This window comes from Hyaena hyaena, unplaced genomic scaffold (genome assembly GCF_003009895.1).
Source record: "Hyaena hyaena isolate Hyena2069 unplaced genomic scaffold, ASM300989v1 scaffold_201, whole genome shotgun sequence".
Taxonomy (NCBI): Eukaryota; Metazoa; Chordata; class Mammalia; order Carnivora; family Hyaenidae; genus Hyaena; species Hyaena hyaena.
In genome coordinates, this window is record NW_024080833.1 from 2,432,036 (window position 1) to 2,457,681 (window position 25,646).

At 39.8% G+C, this 25,646-nt stretch overlaps 1 protein-coding gene across 1 annotated transcript in view; it reads right to left on the reverse strand.

The window, feature by feature from the left end:
- Positions 1 to 25,646, reverse strand: part of F5 (coagulation factor V) — a 73,653-nt gene that overhangs the window by 20,018 nt on the left and 27,989 nt on the right. Inside the window, exons 6-13 of the mRNA XM_039241891.1 lie at positions 23,567 to 23,788; positions 21,902 to 22,067; positions 12,769 to 12,946; positions 10,937 to 11,036; positions 10,352 to 10,563; positions 9,178 to 9,328; positions 7,090 to 7,302; positions 2,420 to 5,711 (exon numbers count right to left, since the gene is read on the reverse strand). Of these exons, the coding sequence (XP_039097822.1) occupies positions 2,420 to 5,711; positions 7,090 to 7,302; positions 9,178 to 9,328; positions 10,352 to 10,563; positions 10,937 to 11,036; positions 12,769 to 12,946; positions 21,902 to 22,067; positions 23,567 to 23,788 (4,534 nt within the window). The remainder of the gene's footprint in view (positions 1 to 2,419; positions 5,712 to 7,089; positions 7,303 to 9,177; positions 9,329 to 10,351; positions 10,564 to 10,936; positions 11,037 to 12,768; positions 12,947 to 21,901; positions 22,068 to 23,566; positions 23,789 to 25,646) is intronic.

Below are 25,646 nucleotides of genomic sequence, written 5' to 3' on the forward strand. Positions count from 1 at the left end.
AACTGTCACCCCTGTGAATGAAAGTAGCCATTCTTCTCACGTTTGCTTTTGTTAAATCACATCATTCCTCACATAGTTCACCAGCTCAGCCTGGGACCAGAGCACATCAAATTTTCTCAGACTCTTAAATTTCTCAAGCCTGTGGAAACAGGCCAAAAGCTCATCAACAAAGAATCCCATTCTGCCTTCCTCCTGGTCTTCCAACCAGGAAGTGGTGACCCCATCCTTCCAGACCCTGAGCATAGTTTCACAGAACACATGGGGATGAGCAAAGCAGGTGTGACTGCTGTATACATGGGTTGCACATCTGGAACGAGACATAAGATTTTGAAGGAACTGATTCTATCCCTTTCCACTTTGGAAATGCCCTAAATCTTACTTTTTCAGGGCCTCTCTTAGAAATCCCTAGATAAATTATTCTCATGTAGCAGTGAGTGCTACATTTAAAGAGGAAGTCACATGAAAATGTGTTTTAAGGGCGCCTGGGTGGCTTAGTCGGTTAAGCATTCGACTTTCGCTTAGGTCATGATCTCGCGGTTCGTGGGTTCGAGCCCCACATCGGGCTCTGTGCTGACTGCCAGCTCAGAGCCTGGAGCCTGTTTCAGAGTCTGTGTCTCCCTCTCTCTCTGACCCTCCCCTGCTCACACTGTCTCTCTCTCTCTCTCCTAGAAATAAATAAAAATATNCAGAGTCTGTGTCTCCCTCTCTCTCTGACCCTCCCCTGCTCACACTGTCTCTCTCTCTCTCTCCTAGAAATAAATAAAAATATTTAAAAAAAAAAAGAAAGAAAATGTGCTTTAAACTAACAGAGTTCTAATATGGAAATGCCAGTCATCAGATTAATGAAATAATTTCTGTAAGCCATACCATACATTATGTCTTCTTACTCTAATTACACTTTGGATTTTGATTTTTAGTGTTGTTAGCTTTTGTAAAATCTGTGAACTATACTTAGACAGTTTGAGCATGGTCGCCAAGTTGTGATTCTCCCACTATCACTGGCTAAGACTTGCCTCTTGTTCCCCCCCCGACCCCGACCACCTCTTCTTTCTCTATATTGTCATCCCAGAATACAGAATCCAGCCCAGTATGGCTTTCCATCCTTAAGCAGAATTCAATTGAAAGCTGCTTAAAAAATATATAGATCCCATAGGAACCCTCTGTTGTTAAGTCAGGCTACTTACATAATTGCATCTACAGTTGAAGAGTGGCTGGAATCTGAAATGTTAAAGTATGAATGGGAATCTTGGGGAACATTTGGTGTAACTCTTTCATCTAAAAGATGAAAGTAGCAAGGTCCAGGAAAGAAACTGACATTCTAGGAAGCAAGGAATGGCTAAAGCTTTTGAAGTGTTCTCATTGCTCTTTGGATAAACCCCAAAATTCTTCCCGAAGCCTAGTGGCATCTAGTCTGGTAGCCAAATGTTTTCTTACAACTCACTCTCTTCTTGAGCTCCAGCTACAGAGGCTTTAGGGCTTCCTCCTTCCTCATGGCCTCATTTTGCTATTCTCTCTGTTTAGAATGTTCTCCCATGATCACTTCCAGTTCACTCCTATGCCTCTTCTGATCTCAGCTCAACTCAAATGCCACTTCTCCAGTGTCAGGTCCCTTAATTCTTAAATCACCATGTATCTGCCTTTCCTTCTTGGTCTTTAGTATAGTTATATTTTACACTTATTATGTGAGCATTTGATTCATATCTACCTGCCCAATTAGATGTAAGTCCCATGAGGGCAGAGTCATGGATGTTTATATTCTATTTTATAGTCTCAACACTTAGCACAATGCTTAGGAGAGAATAAGCACTCATTCTGCAAGCCAAGTTAAAATTCAAGGTTAAAGCAAAAGAAATCACTGTTTATGATGGCCTCAGTTGAAGGTATAAACTTGCCTTTTTGTTTCTAAGCTGGTTTATATCCTTGGCCTCTGCTACTGGAATCTTATATAATTTAAATTAAACTTCACCAAGATGCTATACACTTCATATTGATCGGCAAACATTAAAAATTTTTTTGTAAACAAATGCAAGAAGAGATTCCTATATTACAAATTTAGATTTGAAGCCAAGGCCAGTGAAATCATGTTGATTAGCAGGTAGCTATGGATAGGTTGGGCTCTGCACTTGGGCAAGGAAAGGAGGTAGGAACATGAATGGTGAAAGAAGAAGAGAAAGGAGGGAGCTTCTTTAAATGGAGAATATCACAGACTTCTTATAGTGATTTTCTTACATTGTCCAAATGTCATGTAATATAGAGACATTAATCATGGAATTGACAAAGCAAATTGTATAGCACAAATTGCAATAGTGGAACAAATTATACTTAGTATACTTTGCTCAGAATTATCTCCTTGGACTATTGTAAGCTTTTTAACAGTAGTGAGAAAATGAGAATATAAAAGGAGAAAATTTGACCAAACCTTTGAGCAAATTTTGAATAATCCCAGGAGATTTCTTCAGCAGCAATGTAATAATATTTCTTGTTTCCATTGTTGCTGCGGAGGTACCATGCTGCAATGCTGTCAGGATTTCTGGAAGAGTTAATGTCTGTCCTAACATCAGTTTGATAAGGGTCATCATAGGGCACGTAATCAATGTCATCAATGATTTCTTCACTTCTCTCTTCCTTCTGCCTTGGAATAATCTCAATGTAATCCCCATCATTTCCACTGAGGCCTATTACAACTGGTGGGTTAAGTTCCTTTGGTATAAAAGTGTTATTTAGGGTAGAAGATAGTGCAGGAGATGGCGCCTGACCGAGGTCTGGAGAATGAGAAATCTGACCAAATTCTGGAAGAAGCAACGAATGACTGGATTCAGAGGTGTTGGATGTCTGACCAAGATCTAAAGGAGGTGATTTCTGCCTGAGATCAGGAGGAAGGGCTGTTTGACTAATGTCTGGAGAGAGAGTCTCCTGGCTGAGGTCTGGGGAAAGGGGTATCTGACCAAGGTCTTGAGAAAGTGTTGTCTGGCTGATATCTGGAGAAAAGGTCGTTTGGCTGACATCTGATGAGAGAGTCTCCTGGCTGAGGTCTGGGGAAAGGTTTATATTTATGAGATCTGGGGAAATGGTTATCTCACTGTGGTCTGGGGAAAGATCTATCTGGCTGAGGTCTGGAGAAAGGGTCATCTGGCTGAGGTCTGATAAGAGAGGCTCCTGGCTGAGGTCTGGGGAAAGGGGCATCTGGCCAAGATCTGGGGAAATGGCTGTCTGGCCATGGTCTGGGGAAAGGGCTGCCTGGTCATGATCTGGGGAAAGAGCTGCCTGGCCATGGTCTGGGGAAAGGGGCATCTGGCCATGGTCTGGGGAAAGGGCTGCCTGGTCGTGGTCTGGGGAAAGGGTTGTATGGCCATGGTCTGGGGAAAGGGCTGCCTGGCCATGGTCTGGGGAAAAAGGCATCTGGCCAAAATCTGGGGAAATGGCTGTCTGGCTGTGGTCTGGGGAAAGGGCTGCCTGGCCATGGTCTGAGGAAAGGGGCATCTGGCCATGGTCTGGGGAAAGAGCTGTATGGCCGTGATCTGGGGAAAGGGCTGCCTGGCCATGGTCTGGGGAAAGGGATGCCTGGCCGTGGTCTGGGGAAAGGGCTGCCTGGTCGTGGTCTGGGGAAAGGGCTGCCTGGTCGTGGTCTGGAGAAAGGGTTGTATGGCCATGGTCTGGGGAAAGGGCTGCCTGGCCATGGTCTGGGGAAAGTGCTGCCTGGCCATGGTCTGGGGAAAGGGATGCCTGGTCGTGGTCTGGAGAAAGGGTTGTATGGCCATGGTCTGGGGAAAGGGCTGCCTGGCCATGGTCTGGGGAAAGGGGCATCTGGCCAAAATCTGGGGAAATGGCTGTCTGGCTGTGGTCTGGGAAAAGGGCTGCCTGGCCGTGGTCTGGGGAAAGGGATGCCTGGCCATGGTCTGAGGAAAGGGGCATCTGGCTATGGTCTGGGGAAAGGGTTGTATGGCCATGGTCTGGGGAAAGGGCTGCCTGGCCATGGTCTGGGGAAAGGGGCATCTGGCCAAAATCTGGGGAAACGGCGGTCTGGCTGTGGTCTGGGGAAAGGGCTGCCTGGCCAAGGTCTGAGGAAAGGGATGTATGGCCGAGGTCTGAGGAAAGGGTTGTCTGGCCGAGGTCTGGGGAAAGGGGCATCTGGCCTAGGTCTGAGGAAAGGGTTGGTTGACCGAGATCTGCAGAGATGGTTGTCTTCCAGACTTCAGGTTCTGAGGAAGGGAACCTCTGAGCAATGTCAGTAGAGAAGGACTTGTTTCTTAGGTCATAGTTGAGCATCTGGGCAGGCTTTGGGAGAGATCCACGACTAGAGTCTGTAGTGGAGTGCATTTGATCAGAGTCTTGAATAGGGAATGTTTGATAGTGTTCTTCTGGGGTTGTTGTCTGATAAAGATCTAAAGGGGAGCTTGTCTGACTGGTGTAATTTGGGGGATTCTGATTATGGTTAGGAGGTGAGGCTATCAGGCTAAGATTCATAGAGGGGAATGTCTGATTGAGGTCTGTGGGAAGAAAATATGGTTCCTTGGGTTTATAGAGTAACAATGAATGATCAAGTCTCCTATCTGAAAATGTGGTATTAGCCTTTCTTAGAGGGTGAAAGCCCCTTGGAGATAGAGGAATATGGTGTGTAAGCTTCTCTTCCTTTTTCTTTTTTCGTGTTTTAATGAAAAAAGGGCTTTTCTTCAATCCACTGTTTCCTCCATCCTGTCTTACTTGTAGAAATCTATTTCTACTTTCAGAAAATTTGGGGCGACTACTCTGCTTTCTGTGCTTGTTTGTGAAAGGGATTCTTTTCTCCCAAGTCCTTGAGGCATTATGGGGGCTGCTTAGCAGCTTATCAACAGCTATGTCTTCATCAGCATCTTGGACTATTTCATAACTACCTTTCTCAGAAGCCAGATGCCATTTCCCATTCAAAATCTTAGATGGATTCTTTTGTTTTAAGAGTAACAGATCACTGGGAAGTTCTTCCCAGGGTCCCGTTCTGGAAGGAGAAGAGTTGTCTTGGCTTAAATGTCTCCCAGCTTTATGCGCTGAAAGTGCCACCTGGGAGATCCTGTGCTTTGTTGCGTGGTCGCTTCCTTTCTTGGGTCCCTTATGCTTCGCATGTTCTTGACTCCTGAAGTCTTCTGCATCGAGTGGAAGTAGACTTATCCCAGTGATATCTGCTGGGAGAGGATCCTCCATGGAATCTTCAGAATAAGGGCTGGAATGCTCTGCTGTGGAAGAGTTGAGAACTGAATTCTTGTCTAAGCCAACATGTTCCAAGGGGGTACCAGCTGTGGTGGCTTCTGGGCGAGGAAGAGTTTTTTGAGGTCCTGCAAACTTATGGGCAATAAGCCTGCTAATGCTACTTAAGAAAGAAGAATTTGAACTAACAGCTGTATCATTAATTGAAGGGATGAATTCCGAGTAGTTCTCCAGAGCTAAGGCAGTAAGATTAAACTCATCTTCTTCCTGATTCAATGATGAATTTCTGAATGACCTAAGTCCTAACCATAAAGCCAGGTTTTCCTGATAATCATAGTCAGCATCATGCTCTTCACCTCTGTTTTCTGAAGAATCACGCATTTTCCGTGTAGTCATGCCTGTAGATGCCGGAAGTTCATATATAATCTCATATGAGTCTTCATCCTCATCCCGGATACACTTAACATCCCTGAATCGCAGCCTTAGGTTCTTGTTTCTTGGATTGGAATTCACTGTAGTTAACACCCAAGTTCCTACAGAAGAGAGGCAGAGAAAACAGAGAGCTCTAAGCCTAGAAAAAGATCTAAAAACACTAAGATCCATTGGGGCAGATAATTTTCAATGAACTTCAGGCAGGGATAATCCAGCATGGTCTGTGGGTCACTGCTGATCTGTGAACTGTTGATAACTGTTCCACAGTGACAGAAGGAGATAAATTGGGTCTAAGGTGTTTAGAAGGCTCTTCAGCAATTTGACGTTGTTGTGACATCCAAGCATGTGATCAGTATCGACCAAAAGGATTGGTCAGTGGAGATTAGGGATAAAAGAGTTAGCACAGAGACTCTGAGAGTCACTATTTTAGAATATATTTAAAAAGGATGAATTAAGAATAAAGTGGGCTTTGAATATCATAACCATCCTGGTAGCTGCACATATTGTTTGAGAGCTGGAGTGAGGGGGAGGAGGATAATGTTCACCCCCACAAATAAGAGACATCTAGATATTTCTAAGCAATAGATGATTCAGGTGGGCCCAGGGCAACTTTGGATCTCTTTGAAATGCTATTATTTGCTGCTGTACAGAAGATTTCTTGCAGAGTCTCCAATAGTTAACGCTTGTTGGGCGTCTGCCGAGTGCTAGGCACTTTGTATGTATTACAGTTAAGGGTCAGCTCAACTCCATAAAATGTTGTTATTGTGGGTTTCAGATGAATACACAGAGGCTCAGTGACGTCAAGTAACTTGTCCACACTGAATGCCAGAGAACATCTGAACAACGAACGCCAAAGCCCACGTACTTTCCATGGCACTACTGGCTCTGAGACCAGCCTCTAAGGTGCTATATCTGATGATCACTACTAGACGGTGGAATGGCTATCTTTAAAAACTAAAAAAGGTAGGGGTGCCTGGGTGGCTCAGTCAGTTGAGTGTCCAATTTTGGCGCAGGTCATGATCTCACAGTTTGAGCTCCGTGTCAGGCTCTGTGCTGACAGCTCAGAGCCTGAAGCCTGCTTCCGATTCTGTGTCTCCCTCTCTCCGCCCCTCCCCTGTTCTCACTCTGTCTCTTTAAAAAAAAAAGAATAAACATTAAAAAAAACTGAAAAAGGTGTTTTGATTTTAAAAAATGGTCTTTTGTGGCTGAATGTTCATGCTTCCCCTTCAAAGTCATGCCTTATCTTTTGGCTGTTGTGTCTTTACTTCTCACTTAGCCCAGAGAAAGATAAATGGAACCCACATGAAGTGACTGGACCCATCGAGTAATTAATTCCCCCAAATAGGAACCATGAGAAATACTGAAAGGAAAGCCTGAAAGGCATCAGAAAGATAAACCCCGGACTGTGGGAGTCTGGAGAGCTGCCTGCAGCAGAGCTTTAGAGACCAGAGATGCCTCTCCAGGTGTCCAGGTTCTTACCAACATTATCCATTGTGACGGTCACAGATTCCCCACGCATGGGGAAGAGCGTCAAGGTGTCCTCATGTCTCTTTCCATAGATGAATGAGTGCCCAGTGAAGTGAATGGTCAAAACGTCATCCTGGATCCCTAGGCTGCAGAAGTGCCACTGGACAGTGTCATCGAAGCAGAATCCTAGTGTGGGGATACTCTCGGGCACATAGCCATTGATAGCTGAAAGAGTAAAATCTGTTACCACGCAGGCTCTGCCAGCAAAAAGGCATGTGTCTCATTATGCCTAAGATTAATGTCCCAATATCAACTTGGTTGTGTCAAAGCGGTGATCATCTGAGATGAGCTTCACCAGGTCTAACGCGTGACTAGAAGATCAGAGTCAGATTTCTCAGATGAGAACATAATTTCCTAAGTTAGCCAAGGGTGAAGTATTCAGATAAAGACAAAGCTTTTCATTCATGTTGACTTATTCATCTGTCAGATGTGTATCAAATACTTTGTTTTCCACATTCTGATTTTAAAGATATTCTAAACATCAACTTAGCATATTATCTAGACTAATTCTACCTGGATGGAAAGCACAGTATAAGAAAGTCATCTTAACACATTGGTTAGTGAATAGAAATGTCCCTAAAAGTCATACATATTTAGCATATTTTGTGATTTATATTGCTCCCTCTTAGCACTGACATAATCTATAGTTTTCATTCAACTATTGACTGAGTTCATACATCTTCATTATCTTTCAAATGGACACAGCTTTAGGCAGTATCTTTACCTAGATTCTAAGCATGGTAATAAAATCACAGGTTTGATTTCTTTGAGGACAGGGCCCACATCTGCCTGATTTACTACCCTAGCCCTGATCCTAGTATGATGCCTGGCACTAGTGAACCCTTAAATATTTACTGAATAACTGACATAATACATATTTAGTTTGTATTTCATTCAGGAGGCTCTTCTAAAGGGTCAAATCTCTACTAATAGCCACTAGTGACAATGGCTTTCAAACACTTGACATGTGGAAAATCTGGATTGAGATGTGCTTTTAAGTGTAAAATATACTCCAGATTTCAGAGACTTAGTATGAAATAAAGAAAGCAAATCTCATCCATTTTTATACTGGTTATATGTTGAAATGATAATATTTGGGATACATTTTTCATACGGCTATCAGAAAATTTAAAATTACGTCTGTGGCTCACATAATTTCAAAATGGACAGTGCTAGCCCAAAACGATGACAGATTCACTGTCCAAATGAAATTATGGAAAGAAAGCTGAGGTACTCCCTGTTGTGAATTATTTTCATGACACCTGCCAGTTTGGATAATCTTCAACTATCAGTCATCTGAAGCCATACGAACAGACCATCGGGAAGCCATCCTCCTATCTATGATAACCTATCAGAGAAAGTGATCATAATGACTCTTGGCTGTCTGGAACTGTGGTGAGGTCCCTGACCACTGTGGCAGTGTTTGCTTCCAGCTGGGTTAGTGAAATTTCTCTCAGACTTCTCACAGCAGTGGCTTTGGGTGCTGAAATTGAAAACTGCAGCAAATGCCTAAACCTTGGCTCAGGGATCTCCTTCTGCTCTGAACTTCTCACTGTTCCCTTCAAACTTCTTCATGGATTGGGTTTTAAAGACTCTTGGCTCCCCATATGCATTTCACCTTAGTTTGATTTGACAGTCCAGCTTTGGGTTACTTACCTTGTTTCTGCCCTGGCTATAAATAGCATTCACCTTGCACCCAGTCTAAAATCCCCATATGCCCCTGACCAAGCCTGTAGCCCCTCTCCTCACCGCCCGCACCCCTCATCCTGCTCCTCCAGAGTGTATGTGCCCAGAGCATGCACGTATACATACGTGCACAACTGGAACACAAGACCAAGACTTACTAAGGAACACAAGCTTTTGGTCTCTTGTCGTAAAAAGGTTGCTATAATATCATCCACTAACTTAATCATCAAAGTGAGGATTGCGAGTGAGGATGAGAGGTGAGTGGATTCGAATCCATGCCTCCGCCTCTAGGCACAGTCCTACTTTAAGCACGGGAATAGAAAATTGATGGATGAAAACAGTCCTTTGACTTACTGCTCATGACATTTGATTCATAAAACTTGGGGTCATCACGTTTCACCTTATCAGGATTTTCACAGAACTTGTTGATATTGTCTTCAATGTACCAGCTCTTGTTCTCATCAAATACAGCAAACACAGCCAGCTGCTCTATGTCTGCTGCCCTCTGGAGGGTAAAAGTGCAGTGTTCAGTGACTGAGGTGCCAGTCCATTTCCCACAACACTGAGCTCTTCTCGGAAACCAAAGAGGCACAGTGCCTGGGGCCACTGAAGCCACACATGCAGGCATTTACGCAAACTCATTTTATACAAAGCCCTTGTTAGAGCCAAAGGTAATACGTCAGGGCAAACCGAGCAGATCAGAAAATTCAGAGACTAAAACATCTTAATAGAAAAATTCCATCTCCTCACGGCCCCTTGTAATTGTGTTTTATCTCTGTAAGTGAACACCTTTCAACCAGAAGGGTTGACTACACGTGCTCTGAATAGTTGCAAAGGATAAAACAGAAGGTTGCAATAGGAAAACTTTATCCCTCTTCCTATCTGTGTCCTTTCTTAGCTCAATAAATTAGGGTCTTCCAAATGTCCATTTTTAAAAATTTTTCTAGGCATATATTTATTGTATATGCCTTAGGATGAACTTCTTTGATAGTAGCTTAGCCTGGTTGGGAATTTTAAGTTAATCATATGAGACATATATTAGTCTCTGATGAAGATCCATATATTTGTTCACATTGTTATATATATATATGCATATATATAGTCTCACTAGAGATGGACCATTGTCTGGGTCCAACTTCACCAGATGCTATCTCTCTCATCTCTCCCTAGTGTAGGTCTCTAAAAATAACAAGGACTGGTAGAGAGCTTTACACTTTTACCAGGTGGCATCCACTGAGCCCCAAAGCAGCCCTGTCAATTTTTTTAGGAGGGGTATTACCCATTTCATAAAAGGAAGAAATTAAGAAAGGGTAAGTGACTTGCTGATCACACAGCAAAATACCTGGAATTTCAAATAAAACAAAATACTGTATCACTCTAGAGAGTGACTGCCTTCTGCAGTGCGAGTCCAATGCAAATAGACAAGACAAAAAAAAAAAAAAAAAACCAACAAAGTGAGAAGACCTAATCTGTTCCAGCCAGAAGAAGTTCCCTGAATTTCTGAAAGTTTACTTCATGGACAGAATACCTGTATGCCTCGTTTATCCAGGGATCTGCTTTTACAAATCAGAAGTAGCCCAATCAGCCCAGAGGCAATGTCCCTTGTGATGTCCACATTACTGTAATATGGTCTTGTTAAGCACTGGGCATCATTTTCTGTTGGTTCATCTGACTCTAGGATGTTCCACTTATAAGTATAGGTTTCCCCTGGTTGAACTGCTCTGATCATTGTGTTGTTGCCTGAAAGAAAATGGAGTCAAAATTGTTTCCATTCAAAATTATTTCATTAAACAAACCAACAGCGAATTTTGATTAGAACCAGTTAATATTAAGAAAAGAATGTTTGTATCTATTAAGCTCCATTTGTAGGAACCCTGGATTACATGTTGCCATTAGAAATCGCTCCACTAAAGGTCGTTATGGCACTAACAAAGAACACTATTATAGGGTAAACAAAATCCCTGAAGTGAGCAGGGTTTGGTTGTGACTTTTAGGGTACCCCTGCTTGTATACTGCCTGACTGCACAAGTTTGTCGCTGAGCAAAGAGGACAGTAGAAGATGTGGCAGCCTCTCTGAGGTGAAGAGTTTCATTCAGGAGACTCCGATTCAAACCTGAAGTGAAGGAAGAGTTGACTTCATCTTCATAAGGAGAGAAGGTCACTCCATGAGGGTAAATGCTGTAGACACGGCTGGCCATATTTTTGAACACGATCTACAAAGTTAACTCAATTCATTATTTCAGGACTTAAGTTCAAGCGTGAGAATTAAAATAGGATGCTTAGCTTTGCAAATGCACTCGCTGGAGGGCGTGCTTCTGCATGTGTTTGCAGACTCAGGTTCTCTGAGCAGTAACCTCTCCCCTTCACGTGGAAGAGACTTCTGAGGGCGTTTCCCTCACGTGGTAGGGTGGAAAATGGAAAGAGAAGTTGGCCCTGTATCTTCCTCGCGGTATCTCACTCTTTCCAAACCGACCCCCCGCCCCTCTCCTCTCAGCTTGGACCATATCTGCCTTCAGATCTGTTCCTCTCCTCTCTAGACCATGATTCCTTTCTCCAGCCTGGCTGATCTCCCAGGACACTGTCATTGACGTAGTCATCTTGAGGGGCGTACAAACACCCAGATCCTGAATTTCCAATGAGGTATATTTACACTTGCTAAGAGCACCTGAAAGGGATGGGGGAAATCAGAAATGGTGGAAGGGAAAAAGGAGCAGAGAAAGGCTGCTTTCTGTCCTCTGTTATTTTTAAATGAACAGAATTGTCCATGCGTGCAGATATGTTAGTTTACCCCCAGGAAGGGTTGAAGGGAGGAGATTTAAACAAGAGCGCTAGTTAGGCTTCTCGATCTTCAAAAAAGAAACTTAATCTTTTTTTTTTTTTAATTTTTTTTAATGTTTTATTTATTTCTAGGAGAGAGAGAGTATGAGGAGGGGAGGGTCAGAGAGAGAGGGAGTCACAGACTCTGAAACAGGCTCCAGGCTCTGAGCTGGCAGTCAGCACAGAGCCTGATGCGGGGCTCGAACCCACAAACCGCGAGATCATGACCTGAGCGAAAGTTGGACGCTTAACTGACTAAGCCACCCAGGCGCCCCAAAAAAGAAACTTAATCTTAATCAACCTTTGGTTGATTGCCAAAGCCTTTGGATCATCTTTAATCTGTAGATTACCTGCATTCTAGAATCTTGCCAAGGATAGCAACCTTTAATTTTCTGCTGCAGTTCTTATAAAAAGCTTGCCTGATGTGACATATATTTAAGGAAAGCTGTCTAAAGAACACTTGGTGTTGCTGATCCATATCCAGATTTACCTTCATCAGAGACAAGCTCAGGGGAGAACTACATACTTAGAGCACAATGAGGAATTGTCTATACTCAGCTGTCTTTACTGTTATGTTCTCTGCTATAATGAGAACCCTTACTTTAAAAAGCTATGTTTTTATTATTTATTATACCAATTATGGGGATTCTATCAAGGATTCCATCCACTGTATTATACAGCATCCTCTTTTTAAGGATCTGTGGGAGAAATGGATCTCGGTGTGAGGCAAAACTATACTTTATGAGTACAGTAAATCTTGCCTGCCATATTTCCCTTTTCATGCAGCTGCTGAGAAGCTTTGGACAAAATTTACAGACGACCTGAGAGGAACATAAGGCATATGGCCCATTATACTGACCCATGGCTTTACTTTCTTCTTCCCCATATTATCCTTCACCTCAATTAAATTGGCTCTTTGTTTTATCCTTTTATAATCTGATAAATTGTCTCAGATTCTTTATTATGAGGTAGGCTACAAATCAGTCAATAAACATAAACACTGAAGTTGCATTTGAATTAAACGTTAAATGGACATACTTTTCTTATTAATACAATCAAATAACCAGTATTTGTACACTGTCTTTGACTTTTTCATTTCTTCCATGTTTCTATATTTGTGGTACTTACTTTGAGTGTGTCTCTGACCTGGGCTCGGATAATAGGGCCCAAGATCCCATCTTCTTTGATGTTGACATTCTCCATGCGTTTGGTGAAAGACTCATCTTGGTACTGTTTGTAGACAACTTTCTTATATTGTTTTCCGATTTGGTTTGAGAAATTATCCAAATGCAGAGATCTGTATTTTCTTAAAGTGCAATGAAATTTTAAAAAATTAAACCATGTGCTCAAGTAAAGACCCCAGTAGAATGAGGAAACCCTATGCTTAGAAGTTCTACTCTTGAATTAGCCAAAATGCTCATTTTCTTTTAAAAAATTCTTAATGTTTTGCAGAGTCCCAGTATCTGTTCCCTAGTTGGAAAACTGGAAGCCTCTCATCTGTCTTCTCCACCACTGATAAAGTTGTAGACATGGTTAGAAACAGGTACTTAGAATTTCCTGTCACTGTAGTCCCTAGACTAGACCTTAGAGATCTCTGGAAAAAGATCTATCCAAAAGGAATGAGAGGCTATATGGTGAATTTTTTTCTCAGGTCTTCCTTATCACTTAATTTATGGTACCCGTATTGATTTTCCAGGTATTTCTCAATCTCTAAAAGTATGTTCCCACACCAGGAAGCTTTGACCATCTTTATTAGTCGTAGTTCTGTGCTGCTGGGCTATCCCTTCTACCGTCCACCTCATCCCAGTGCCAACTAAAACTCAACTACCTTCACCCATCTTCTGTAGCTACTATAATAAAAGATTTCGGTCAGCAACATGAGCCACTTTTCCTCTTGGCCCTCTTCACTGCCTCAGTTTGCAAAAACAGAAGCGCCATGATAGAATTTATCCATTTTATGCATTTATTTTCCACAACAAAAAGCATAGGCTGTTGCCCGAGTCCTGGAATCTTATTGTGGTTCTGTCAATTATTATTATATAATCTTGACCAAGTTCCTTTTCTGCTCTTTTTCTCAGTTACATTTTTTTGAATAGCAAATGCATTCAAATGATTTTGATTACAGTGAAAATTCTCACTCATACACTATATCCTATCAACCCCACTTCTCAGACCTTCCCTGAATTTCCTAAATATTCACTTTCATTAATGTTATATGTGTAATTCTAGAGCATCTTTATGCATATAATGGAAATATGACTTCGAATATAACTACTCTTATATTCTCATTCCTTAAAAATAGGCAGTTACTTTATACTCAGTGCTACACCTTGACTTTGTCTTGCATTTTCCCAGCTTTATTGAGGTGATTTTGACAAACAAAATTGTATATATTTGAGAAGTACAACACGATGATTCATATATGTATATACGTGATTACCATAATTAAGCTTATTAACACTTCCATCACCTCACCTAGTTACTCTTTTCTTTTTGGGGGTGAGAATACTTAAGATCTACTGTCTTAACAAATTTCAAGTATACAATCACTACAGTCACCATACTGCTTACTAGGTTCACATATAAGTGAGATCATGAGATCATGCAGTATTTGTCGCTTTGTGTCTGGAATGTGTCTTAGCAGTATGTTCTACAGCTTCGTCTATGTTGTTTTAAGTGGCAGGCTTTCCTTCTTTTTTAAGGCTGAGTATTATGTCACTGTGTGTGTGTGTGTGTGTGTGTGTGTGTGTGTGTGTGTGTCTGGTATTTCTCCACTCATCTATCAACAGACACTCAGGTTGTTTCCATATGTTTGGCTATTATGACTAATGCTGCAATGAACATGGGGGCACAGAGATCTCTTTAAAGTATTGCTTTCATTTCCTTTGGATATATATTCAGAAGTAGGATTGCTGGATCATATGGTACTTCTATTTTTAATTTTTGGAGGAGCCTTCTTACTATTTTACATAATGGCTGTGCCAAATTACATTCTCACCAACAGTGTACAGAGTTCCATTTTCTTCACATCCTCACCAACCCTTGTCATCTCTTTTTTGTAGTGGCCACTCTCACAGGTATGAGCTAATAATCTCATGTCGGTTTGATCTGCATTTCCCTGATGACTAGTGATGTTGAACATCTTTTCATATATCTATTTGCCATTTACACGTCTTCTTTGAGAAAATGTCAGTGTAGGTCCTTTGCTCATTTTTAAAAAGTTATTTTATTTTCTTAAAAGATTTTATTTTTTAAGTAATTTCTACACACAACACGGGGCTTGAACTCACAACCTCGAGATCAAAAGTCCCATGCCCCACCAACTGAGCCAGCCAGGCACATTTGCCCAGTTTTAATTCAGGTTTTTGGTTTGGTGTTTTGTTTTTTTTTTGCCATTGAGGTTTATATATATATATATATATATATATTTTTAGAGATATGGCTCACAAATATTTTCTCCCATTCCATAAATTTCTTTTTTGTTTTCCTGATTGTTTCTTTTGTTGTGCAGAAACTTTTTAGTTTGATGTAGGCCCACTTGTTTATTTTTGTTTTTGTTGTCTGTGCTTTTTGTTATACCAAAAAAAAAAAAAAATCATTGGAAAGATCAGTGTCAAGGAGCTTTCTTCCTACCTTTTCTCTTTATATTTAATTCTTTAATCAATTTTGAGTTAATTTTTGTGTATCCTATAAGCTAAGGGTCCAATTTCATTCTTTGCATGTGGATATCCAGTTTTTCCAATATTATTTATTGAGAGACTATCATTTCCCTATTGTACATTTTTAGTGCCCTTGTCAAAGATTGATTAAACATGCATGTGTTTATTTCTGGCCTCTATTCTGCTTCATTGCCTTAGAGTCTGTTTTTTATGCCATCATTATACTATTTGATTAATATAGCTTTGTAATATAGTTTGAAATAAAGAGTGTGATGTTTCCAGCTTTGGTCTTCTAGTTCAATATTGTTTTGGTTATTCAGGATCTTTGTGGTTCCATATGAATTTTAGAATTGTTTTTTTTATTTTTATGAAAAATGCCATTGGAATTTTTATAGGGATTGTATTGAATTAGATTCAATCACTTTGAATTAATATGAATATTTTAACAAATTAATTCTTCCTATCCATTAACATAGAACATCTTTCTATTTTATTGTCTCTTCTTCAATTTCCTTCATCAGTATCTTACAGTTTTTGGTGTATAGATCTTTCATCTCCTTAGGTAAGTTTATTCCTAACATTTTATTATTTTTAATTCTATTGAAATGGGATTGTTTTCTTAGTGTCTATTTTGGACATATATATTGGATATATTATTGGTTTATTAAATGCAACAGATTTTTATATGTTGATTTCATATCCTGAAACTTACTGCATACTTTTATTAGTTCTTTTTTGTTTGTTTGTTTGTTTTATACTTTTATTAGTTCTAATAGATTTTTGATGGAGTCTTAAGAATTATCATCTGCAAAGAGAGACAATTTTACTTTTTTTCTTTACCAGTTTGGATGACTTTTATTTCTTTTTCTTGCCCAATTGCTCTGACTAGGATTTCTAGTAAGATGTTGAATAAAAAATGGTGAGAATAGACACTCTTCTCTTGTTCCTGATCCTATAGAAAAAGCTTTCTTTAAGTATGATGCTAGCTTTGGGTTTATCATGTTGAGGTACATTCCTTCCAAACCTTACTGGTTGAGAGTTTTTATCATGAAAAGATGTTGAATTTTGTCAATTGCTTTTCTGCATCAACTGGGTTCCTTTATGATCTAACCTGCATTTTGTGGATGTGGTATATCACATTTGTTGATTTGTACATGGTGAAAAATCCATGTGCTCCAGGGATAATCTCACTTAATCCTGGTTGCATTTGGTTTGCTAATATTTTGGTGAGGATTTCTGCTTAATAAGGAATATGTTTAATAAGGATATTGGGTTGTCATTTTCTTATAATGTCCTTATCTGGCTTTGGCATGAGGGTAACGCTGGCCTTGTAAATGAGTTTGGAAATGTTCCCTCCTCTTCAATATTTTGGAAGAGTTTGAGGATTAGTGTTAATTCTTCTTTAAATATTTCTTATAACTCATCTGTGAAACCACGTGATTCTGGGCTTTTCTTTGTTTGGAGGTTTTGATTAGTGATTCAATCTTCTTACTTGTTATTGATCTTTTTTGAGGTTCTGTTTCTTCACAGTTCAGTCTTGGTAGGGTGTATGTTTCTAGGAAATTATCCATTTATTCTAGATTATCCAATCTGTTGGCATATATTTGTTCATAGTAGTCTCTTAGGATCCTTTTATGTCTGTAATATCAATTGGTTTTTTAAATATATTTTTTTAATTTTATATTTGAGAGAAGAGAGACAGAGCACGAGCAGGGGAGGAGCAGAGAGATGGAGACAGAATCTGGAGCAGGATTCAGGGCCTGCTGAGCCAGTCTGACACTCAACCCACTGAGCCACAAGGTGTCCCTGTAGCATCAATTGTAATGTCTTCTCTTTCAGTTATAATTTTATTTATTTGAATCTTCTCTCTTCCTTGGTTCATTGAGCTAAAGGTTTGTCAGCTTGGTTTATCTTTTCACAAAACCAACTCTTGGTTATGTTGATCTTTTCTATTGTTTTTCCAATCTCTACTTTATTTATGTTTTTCTCTAATCTTTATTTCCTTCCTTCTGCTAACTTTGGGCTTAGTTTGTTCTTTATTTTTTTTTCCCTGAAGCTCCTTCAGGTGTAAAGTTAGGTTGTTTATTTGAGATCATTCTTTGCTTTTTAATGTAGTGATTTATTTCTATAAACTCTTCTCTTATAACTCTTTATTTTTTTTAATGTTTTATTTATTTCTAGGAGAGAGAGAGACAGCGTGAGCAGGGGAGGGTCAGAGAGGGAGGGAGTCACAGACTGAAACAGGCTCCAGGCTCTGAGCTGGCAGTCAGCACAGGGCCCGACGCGGGGCTCGAACCCACGAACCGCAAGATCATGACCTAAGCGAAAGTCGGATGCTTAACCGACTAAGCCACCCAGGCGCCCCTCTTATAACTCTTTAAAGGCATTTGTATGTTGTTTCCACTTTCACTTGTCTCATGATATTTTTTTGATTTCCCGTTAGATTTCTTTTTGACCACTGGTTGTTCTGGAAAGTGTATTTAATTTCCACATATTTGTGACTTTTCCAATTTTCTTTCTGTTATCAATTACTAGCTTTATACACCTGTAATCAGAAAAGATACTTGATAGAATTTTGTTAAGACTTGCTTTGGCCTAGCATATGATGTAGCCTAGAGAATATTTCACGTGTATTAGAAGAATATGCATTAATCTGCTGTTGGGTAGAATGTTCTTTACATTCTATCAGGTCCACTTGTTCTATAGTGTTATTCAATTATACTGCTTCCTAATTGATTTTATGTCTGGATGATTTATATAATGTTTAAAGTGAGTTTTTTAAATCCCCCACTTTTATTGTATTGTTGTCTACTTCTCCATTCAGTTCTGTTAATATTTGCTTCTTATACTTAGGTGGTTTAATGTTAGGGGCATATATATTTACAACCGTTATAACCTCTTGATGAATTAACCTCTATCATATAGTGACTTGTCTCTTATGACAGTTTGACTTGAAGTCTATGTTTTATATAAGTATAGTCACTCCTGTTCTTTGGTTACCGTTTGTATGGACGATCTTTTTATCCCATTTATACACTGATGTGTATCCTTAAAACTAAAGTGGATCTCTTGTAGAAAGTATCTTGTTAGATCTTAGTTTTTTACACATCTGGCTACTCTGAATTCTTACATTCTCCAATTTAATCCATTTTTAGAATAAGCATTGATAGGTAAGGACTTGTGATTGCTATTTTGTTGCTTTCTGACTTTTTGTTATTCTTCCTTTCTTTTTCTGTTATTATTTTCCTTGTGATGTGTGTGTGTGTGTACGCTTTTATTCCTTTATCTTTTGTGTATCTACTAGAGATAGAGGTTTTTGCTTTATGATTACCATGAACATAAAACATCTTACAGTTCTCAACAGTGTATTTAACACTGACGACAACTTGAATTCAATAGCAGAAAAAATTCTATGCTATTACTACTGCCTCCCAACTCATACTATTGATGTCACACTTTACATTCCTCATATTGTATATTTATTAACAAAATATTTTAGCCTAGCTATTTTAATATTTTTTCTATTTTAACTAGATTTAAAAGTCATTATGCACCACCATTACAGTACTAGAGTATTCTGAATTTGACCATATTTTTACCTTTACCAGAGGTTTTTTTTTCCTGAAATAGTTTATTGTCAAGTTGGTTTACATATAACACCCAGTGCTCATCCCAACAAGTGCCCTCCACCATACCCATCACCCCCCTTCCCCTTTCCCCCACCCCCATCAACCCTCAGTTTGTTCTCAGCATTCAAGAGTCTCTCATGGTTCTTTACCAGAGATTTTTATGCTTTCATGTTTTCATGTGGTTACTTAATGTCCTTTCCTTTCAATTTGAGGAACTCTCATTTGCATATCTAGGAAGGCAGGTCTAGTGATGTTGAATTTTCTTTGTCTTGGAATGTCTCTTTCTTTCCATTTCTAAAGAACAGTTTGCTGGGTATAGTATAGTATTCTGTGTTGGCAGGGGTTTTTTTCTCTTTCAGCACCTTGGGTATATCATACCACACTCTCCTGGCCTACAAGGTTTATTTTGAGAAATCTGTGAATAGCCTTATGAGGGTTCCCTTGTATACAACAAGTTGTTTATCTCCTGTTACTTTCAGAATTCTCCCTTTATATTTGATTTAGACAATTTGATTATCGTATGTCTCAGGGTAATCTTCTTTAGGTAAATCTTGCTTGGAGTCCTTTGAGCTTCATAAGTCTGTATATCTATAACCCCCCCAAGATTCTGAAAGTTTTTAGTTATTATCTTTATATAAGCTTTTTGACCCTTTATTTCTTCTCCTTTGGGGACTCTCATAATACATATACTAACTCTTTTGATGGTATCCTATCGGTCCTGTAAGCTTTCTTTACTCTTTTCCATTCTTTTTTCTTTTTGTCCCTATAATTGAATAATTTCAAATCACCTATCTTTGAGTTCACTGGATCTTTTCCTGAATGATCAAGTCTGCTATTGAAGCTCTCTACTGAATATTTTAGTTCTGTCATGATATCCTTCAGTTCTGGGTTTTCTGTTTGGTTATTTTTTATGGTTTTTATTTCTTTATTACAGTCTTATTTTATTCATGCATTGTTTTCCTGATTTCATTTAGTTGCCTGTCTGTTCTCTTGCATCTTCACTGAACTTCTTTAAGATGATTATTTTGAAATTTTTGTCAGGCAATTTGTAGATCTCCATTTCTTTCACACTAGTTATTTAAGCTTTATTAGTTTCCTTTGGTAGTGTCATTTTTGCCTAATTTTTTGCCATCCATGTAGCCTTGTGTTTGCGTCTGTACATTTGAAGGAGCAAATACGCTCTTCCAGTCTCTGTTGACTGATTTGGTCAGGTAAAGAGTTTTCTCCTGTCAAGTCTCAGGGCTGATGGGATTGCCTCTGTGATCACAGGTGAGTGAAGAAGAACCAGGTCATGTGACAGCTTCTGGGCCTACAGTGGCATCTGTGGCTGGCAGGCCTTTTTCCAGGGTCTCAGGAAGGCATGGATACCATCTAGTCTCTGGGCAGGTGGAACTGCCTCCAGGACCTTAGTCAGTAGAGCAAATGCTGGGATAGAGGTTTATTTCAAGTTCTAAAGTTGAGTCTGCAAGTGGTAGGCGTGTTATTAGGTTTTGAAATGGGTATGGCTTCCATATGGCCTTTGAGAAGGCTCCCATCAGATCACTGTGTGAGTCCTCAGGTGGATAAGAATACAGTTGAGACAGCTGGAGCTGGGCTGCAGTGATGTTTCAAGATCTGCACTTGGACTGAGGTCTGCAGACCAGCCTTGAGGGTCATGAACAGGTGTGACTCCCTGAAAGTCCCAGAGCCAGCAGGACTATTCAGGACTGGAGCTGGTTACAGTGCCCCTTTAAGATCCATACTCAGACCAAGGTCTGTAGGCCACCCTTCAGGGTCATGGACAGATGTGACTTCTCCCAGGTCCCTTGGCAAGTGGTGCTTGTGTCAAAACGAAGACCCAGTGGGACTGTGGCTGAGTCCATAATGGGACAAGGCTGCTTCCAAGCTTGTAGCTGGGAGCACTATCAGCAAACCTACCTCCTGAGCACGATGTGCCTTCTAAATATATCCCTCCTTGGCCTTGGCTTCCGCTGAGAAGATTCTGGAATTTCTCAAATTCCTACCTGGATCCCAAAGCTTTCACAGAAGTACTTTTGTTTTTGATAGCTGTCAAATTACTATTGCTATGGAGGGATATGATCAGGGGACCTCCTATCTGCCATTTTTTTTCCTCCCTTGACTTCTTAGTATAAAAATACATCTTGGACAACTTTTATATTAGTTTAGAGAGAGTGTTTACAATCTCTTTTGAACACAGAGGCATAGTATTCCATCATACAGATGTGTCATAATTTATTAAACTAATTTCCTATTGAAAGACATTTTAGGTTGTTTCCAAACTTCTGCTACTACTAACAGTGCAAATATCTAGTACATACATCATTTCACAGGTGGAAACGTATTATCTATATAATAAGTTCCCAGAGTAAGATTGCTGGGTCAGAGGGTATATGCATTTATAATTGTGAGCATATGCATTTGTAATTGTGATACAATTCCCAAATCATTCTCTAGAATGGCTGTACCAATTTACTTTTCCACCAACGTGTGCTAGTGCCTGTTGACCGCAGCCTTGCCAATAGATTATATCATCTGCACTTGTGAGTCTGAGAGGTGGAAAACAGTATCTCAGTGAAGTTTAATTTGCATTTCTGTTATTGTGAGTGAGATTGAGTATTTCTCAAGTGTTTAAGAGCTATTTGCATTTCCAAATTTCTTACTCTTTCTGATACTTTTTCTAATCTACAAAATAAAAGCTGTTTCTAACTTGGAACATTAAAGTAAAACTAATAGAAAATGCTCAACAAGTGATAGTTGCTGTTACTAGTACTGCTATTACTACCACTACCACTACCACTACTGTTACTACTGCTGACGTCCCTTGGTGAGGTTAGAGTAATTCCACATTGATTTGTACAAAAAGACCTGAATCCAATACATGTATTCCCTTGAGAGATGTCAATTCATGACACTTCACCCCATGCATTTAGGCCCCTGGGACCTTTACACAGTAGTAAGAACCCTAAAACTCACTTGTCCATGTTCGCTGGTATTATAGGTGCATAGTCCCAAATGACTTCCTCTGCAGCAATGAAGTATTCCCATCTCTTAATGTGCCGCCTCTGGTCACGAGTTAGTTTCTTAGGATTCCTGGTTTTCTTTGCACAGTTTTCAATGTCTATATAAGCCTGCATCCCCGCTGAATTAGAATATAAGGACAGGGAGAGATTTTGAAAAAAGAAATTAAGGCTAGTCAAAATGTATATCTTTTAAATAATAACAGTAAAAGTAACGCCAAAGCAACTTCTGAACATTTTGGTCTAAAGTTCTTTTAGCACAGTAGAGAAAGGGACAAGAATAAAATGCAAAGGAAAGAGAGTATGGATTAGGGGAAAAACTTGGAAAGATTTCCTTTGTTTCTTTCAGAGGAAAAAAATGTAGTTTCCAGATTCTTAAAATCATATGACTCAGGTCTTGTTGATTTCTCATTTTCCTGGTCATCTGTCCCTTCATTTGTAAAATGGAGATAATAATAGTACATACTGTATAAAGTTGTTGTTAAAATTTAAAATTAAATAAGTTAAAATAAAAAGCACTTAACCTTAATAATGTTAGTTCTGTTGTTATTGTTTTATTATCATTTGGAACTTTTTCTAGGGCTATTATGACAACTTCACGATTTCAAATATAATTTTGACTGCTCAGTGTGAACGAGAAACAAAATGATCCCATCAAAGTGTCCCTTTCTTATGTGTCTGGCTTTTGTAAACATTGTTTTGGTAACAAAATAATTTCCTATAGATTATCATTTACTTACATTTTAGTCTCTGTTTATATAGACCTTCTTCCCAATAGTTTTTTTTTAACATTTATTTATTTTTGAGAGACAGAGACAGAGAATGAGCAGGGGACGGGCAGAGAGAGAGGGAGACACAGACTCTGAAGCAGGCTCCAGGCTCTGAGCTGTCAGCACAGAGCCCGACGCGGGGCTCAAACTCATGAACCAAAAGCTCATGACCTGAGCCAAAGTCCCATGCTTAACTGACTGAGCCTCCCAGGAGACCCTTTCCCAACAGTTTTAAAGCAACAGCGTGTAATAATAGAACAATTAGTTATTTTGTTTACATGATACCACATAACAACCTGGGCTGATTTTTTTTCCCCACCCAAATCAACTCATGTTCTTTAAATTCACTGGTCAGCTCGTTTAATTCTATGTTTTATCCATTAGACACACATCCATTGGGTCCCTTCTTGTGCCAAGCTTTGTATTCATCTTGTTATAAAAGATCATCTTTCTATGTTAAATCTTCTGTGCTTTCTGTAACTTAGCGCTTCTATAAACTTGCAGACCTGTTATTTGTTCTAGCACCTAGGTTTTGTTTTGTTTTTCTTTAGCTACATACTAAATGCCCCCAGGAAGATTAACTCTATGCATGTGTTTATTTCCTTCCTCCTTTTTCCTTTTGAGGAAGTAGAGCCCTCTTTAGCTTTTGCTTCATATTTAAAAATCTTTGCCAAATATCTCCACTTCCTCCATCCCAACTCATGCGTTATATGAAGTCTAAGAGGAGAATGACTAAATTCTGTATGTCTGGGGTATGGGTGGCTTGAAAGGGCAAAGGAGAATGAGGGAGTTAGTGCCTGGGAGGAAAGGATCCTATGTTCATAAGCAAAACTGTTGGAAGGGTTTCTTGCCTTGAAAATGTCTTGGGACAAGAGAAGATATGATCCACTTTCCCTTTGGGCTCATAGTCATGTTCGCGGTAGTAGACGTAGCACTGACAAGGGAGATGGCTGAGATCTTATGATGATTCTGCTCCAAGACCTGGCCGTTGAAGTGAATGGAGAACAGTTCTGGCCCAGAGCTCATTCCAATCAGATGCCAGCTAACATGGTCATGGGCACAAACGGTGATATCTGAGAGGGAGAGATGGGGAGTGAAGCAGGAAGTCAGCACTCCGTAATAAAACCATTCACTCATGAGATATGTACTGAGCACCTGCTATGCATCAGACATTGTTCCTGGGGATACAGACACTTCAGTTGTGGTTCCTGCCCTAGCAAAGCAGACATCTGAATGATGGGCAAACAACTGGTCACAACTCATTGCAATAAGTGGTATGTAGAGGTAAGAATAGAGCCCACAGATGGGTAAAGTTAGTTCAGAAAAAGAAGGATTGCTAAGGGATTAGGCCAAGGAGGGAACCAAGTAGGTACCCAACCATTCTGGTTCGCTTGGGCCTGAGGAGTTTCCCAGAATGCAGGACTTTTGTTGTTAAAACTAGGAAAGCCCTGAGAAAGCCTGGGCATCTGGTCACTCTAGAATCAATCTGGGCTCATTTGGAAGGAGCCAATAAGGCTGAGTTCAGGGGACAAAACTTCTCAACTGGATAGAAGTCAAAGCTCTGCCTAAGAGAGATGGACGATGCTTTAAGAAATCTTTAATCACTTTTTAAACCACTTGTTGACTGTTTAAATGACCAGGCAATGAATTACTCTGTAGGATACAGGATCTCCTTAATGCAATGGACAAGTCTTCATTATGCCAGGCCACTAGGAGCATTTAATGGATGAAGTAATAAAAATTGAGAATAAAAGCTGAGTTTTGCTCCTTCTTTGTGCTCACAGTGACTGAGAACATGCTAATTTGCTCCGTGGGAGATTCTAAGCCTGGCTTCCATCCTTGGTTTGAGGTTTAAATTTCAGATTCCTAATCACTAGATGCTACATTATAGAGCTAAGAATCAGCCCTTTACCCGCAGAGAGACTGAGGGGCCTGTATTTTTTAGGAGACCATTGTAACCAGGCAAGGATTCCTGGTATCATGGATGAGAACAAGAAGCTAGGAGCTGCAAGAAAAAAGCTTGAAGGTAGGAGGCTTTGATGGAAGTATTTATCCACCCCACCAAAAAATGCTTATGCTGAATTAAGCATTTGATAACATCTTATTAGCATTTATCATATATTTAATTTACCATGCTCCAAAAGACAATTGCATAGCATTAACTTTTCTCAGTTTCTACTAATGGCCCCCTATCCTGCCTCTCTTAAGCCCCAAATACTTTTTTTTACTATAAATTCATAAACTCTATGCCCTGACCAAGTTATTCATTTTTTGCATATAGCTTGCTTTTGTTTGACTCCTATACATTTACACGAATGATTCCCTCTGCCAGGACACAGATACAATGTCTCCTTGACCACTCCTCTCTAAGGATTATAGCACTGGAAATGCTATTCTATATGTAAAAAAAAAAAAATCCTCCACACCCTCTGCACCGGGATAAATGGTTGATCCATTTTTGTTAATGAGCACAATAACACAATGTCCAAGGGCCACACTAAGCTACAGAAGTGAGCAAGGCTTGAACGCAGATCTCCTAAGAGAGAGGGCAATTAACTAAGTTTTGGAACTCTGAATGGAGAAACCAGAATCATCTGAGTATGTTTGTAATAACCCAGGTGGGAAGACAGAGTCAAATGCAACAGAATGCAATTTAAAAGCAATATCCAGACCCCTACTCTTGACAAGTGTGACAAGTTCTGCTTTTGGTAAGGAAAGCCACTTGTGATTTTCAGATAGAGAAAATGACCTCTGAGAAGCTTACTGTTTTGAAGAGTGGATTGATTTGATAAAATAATTTTTTCATGTTTCCATCCTTTTTCCTCAGTATCTTTGATTCTAAGTCATTTCCATCAGAAGGTGGAAGAAGTTTGGATGGGAATCAGTTTTGTTGCTTTTCTTTCTCTTAATAGTTGCTATGATTTTGCTTTT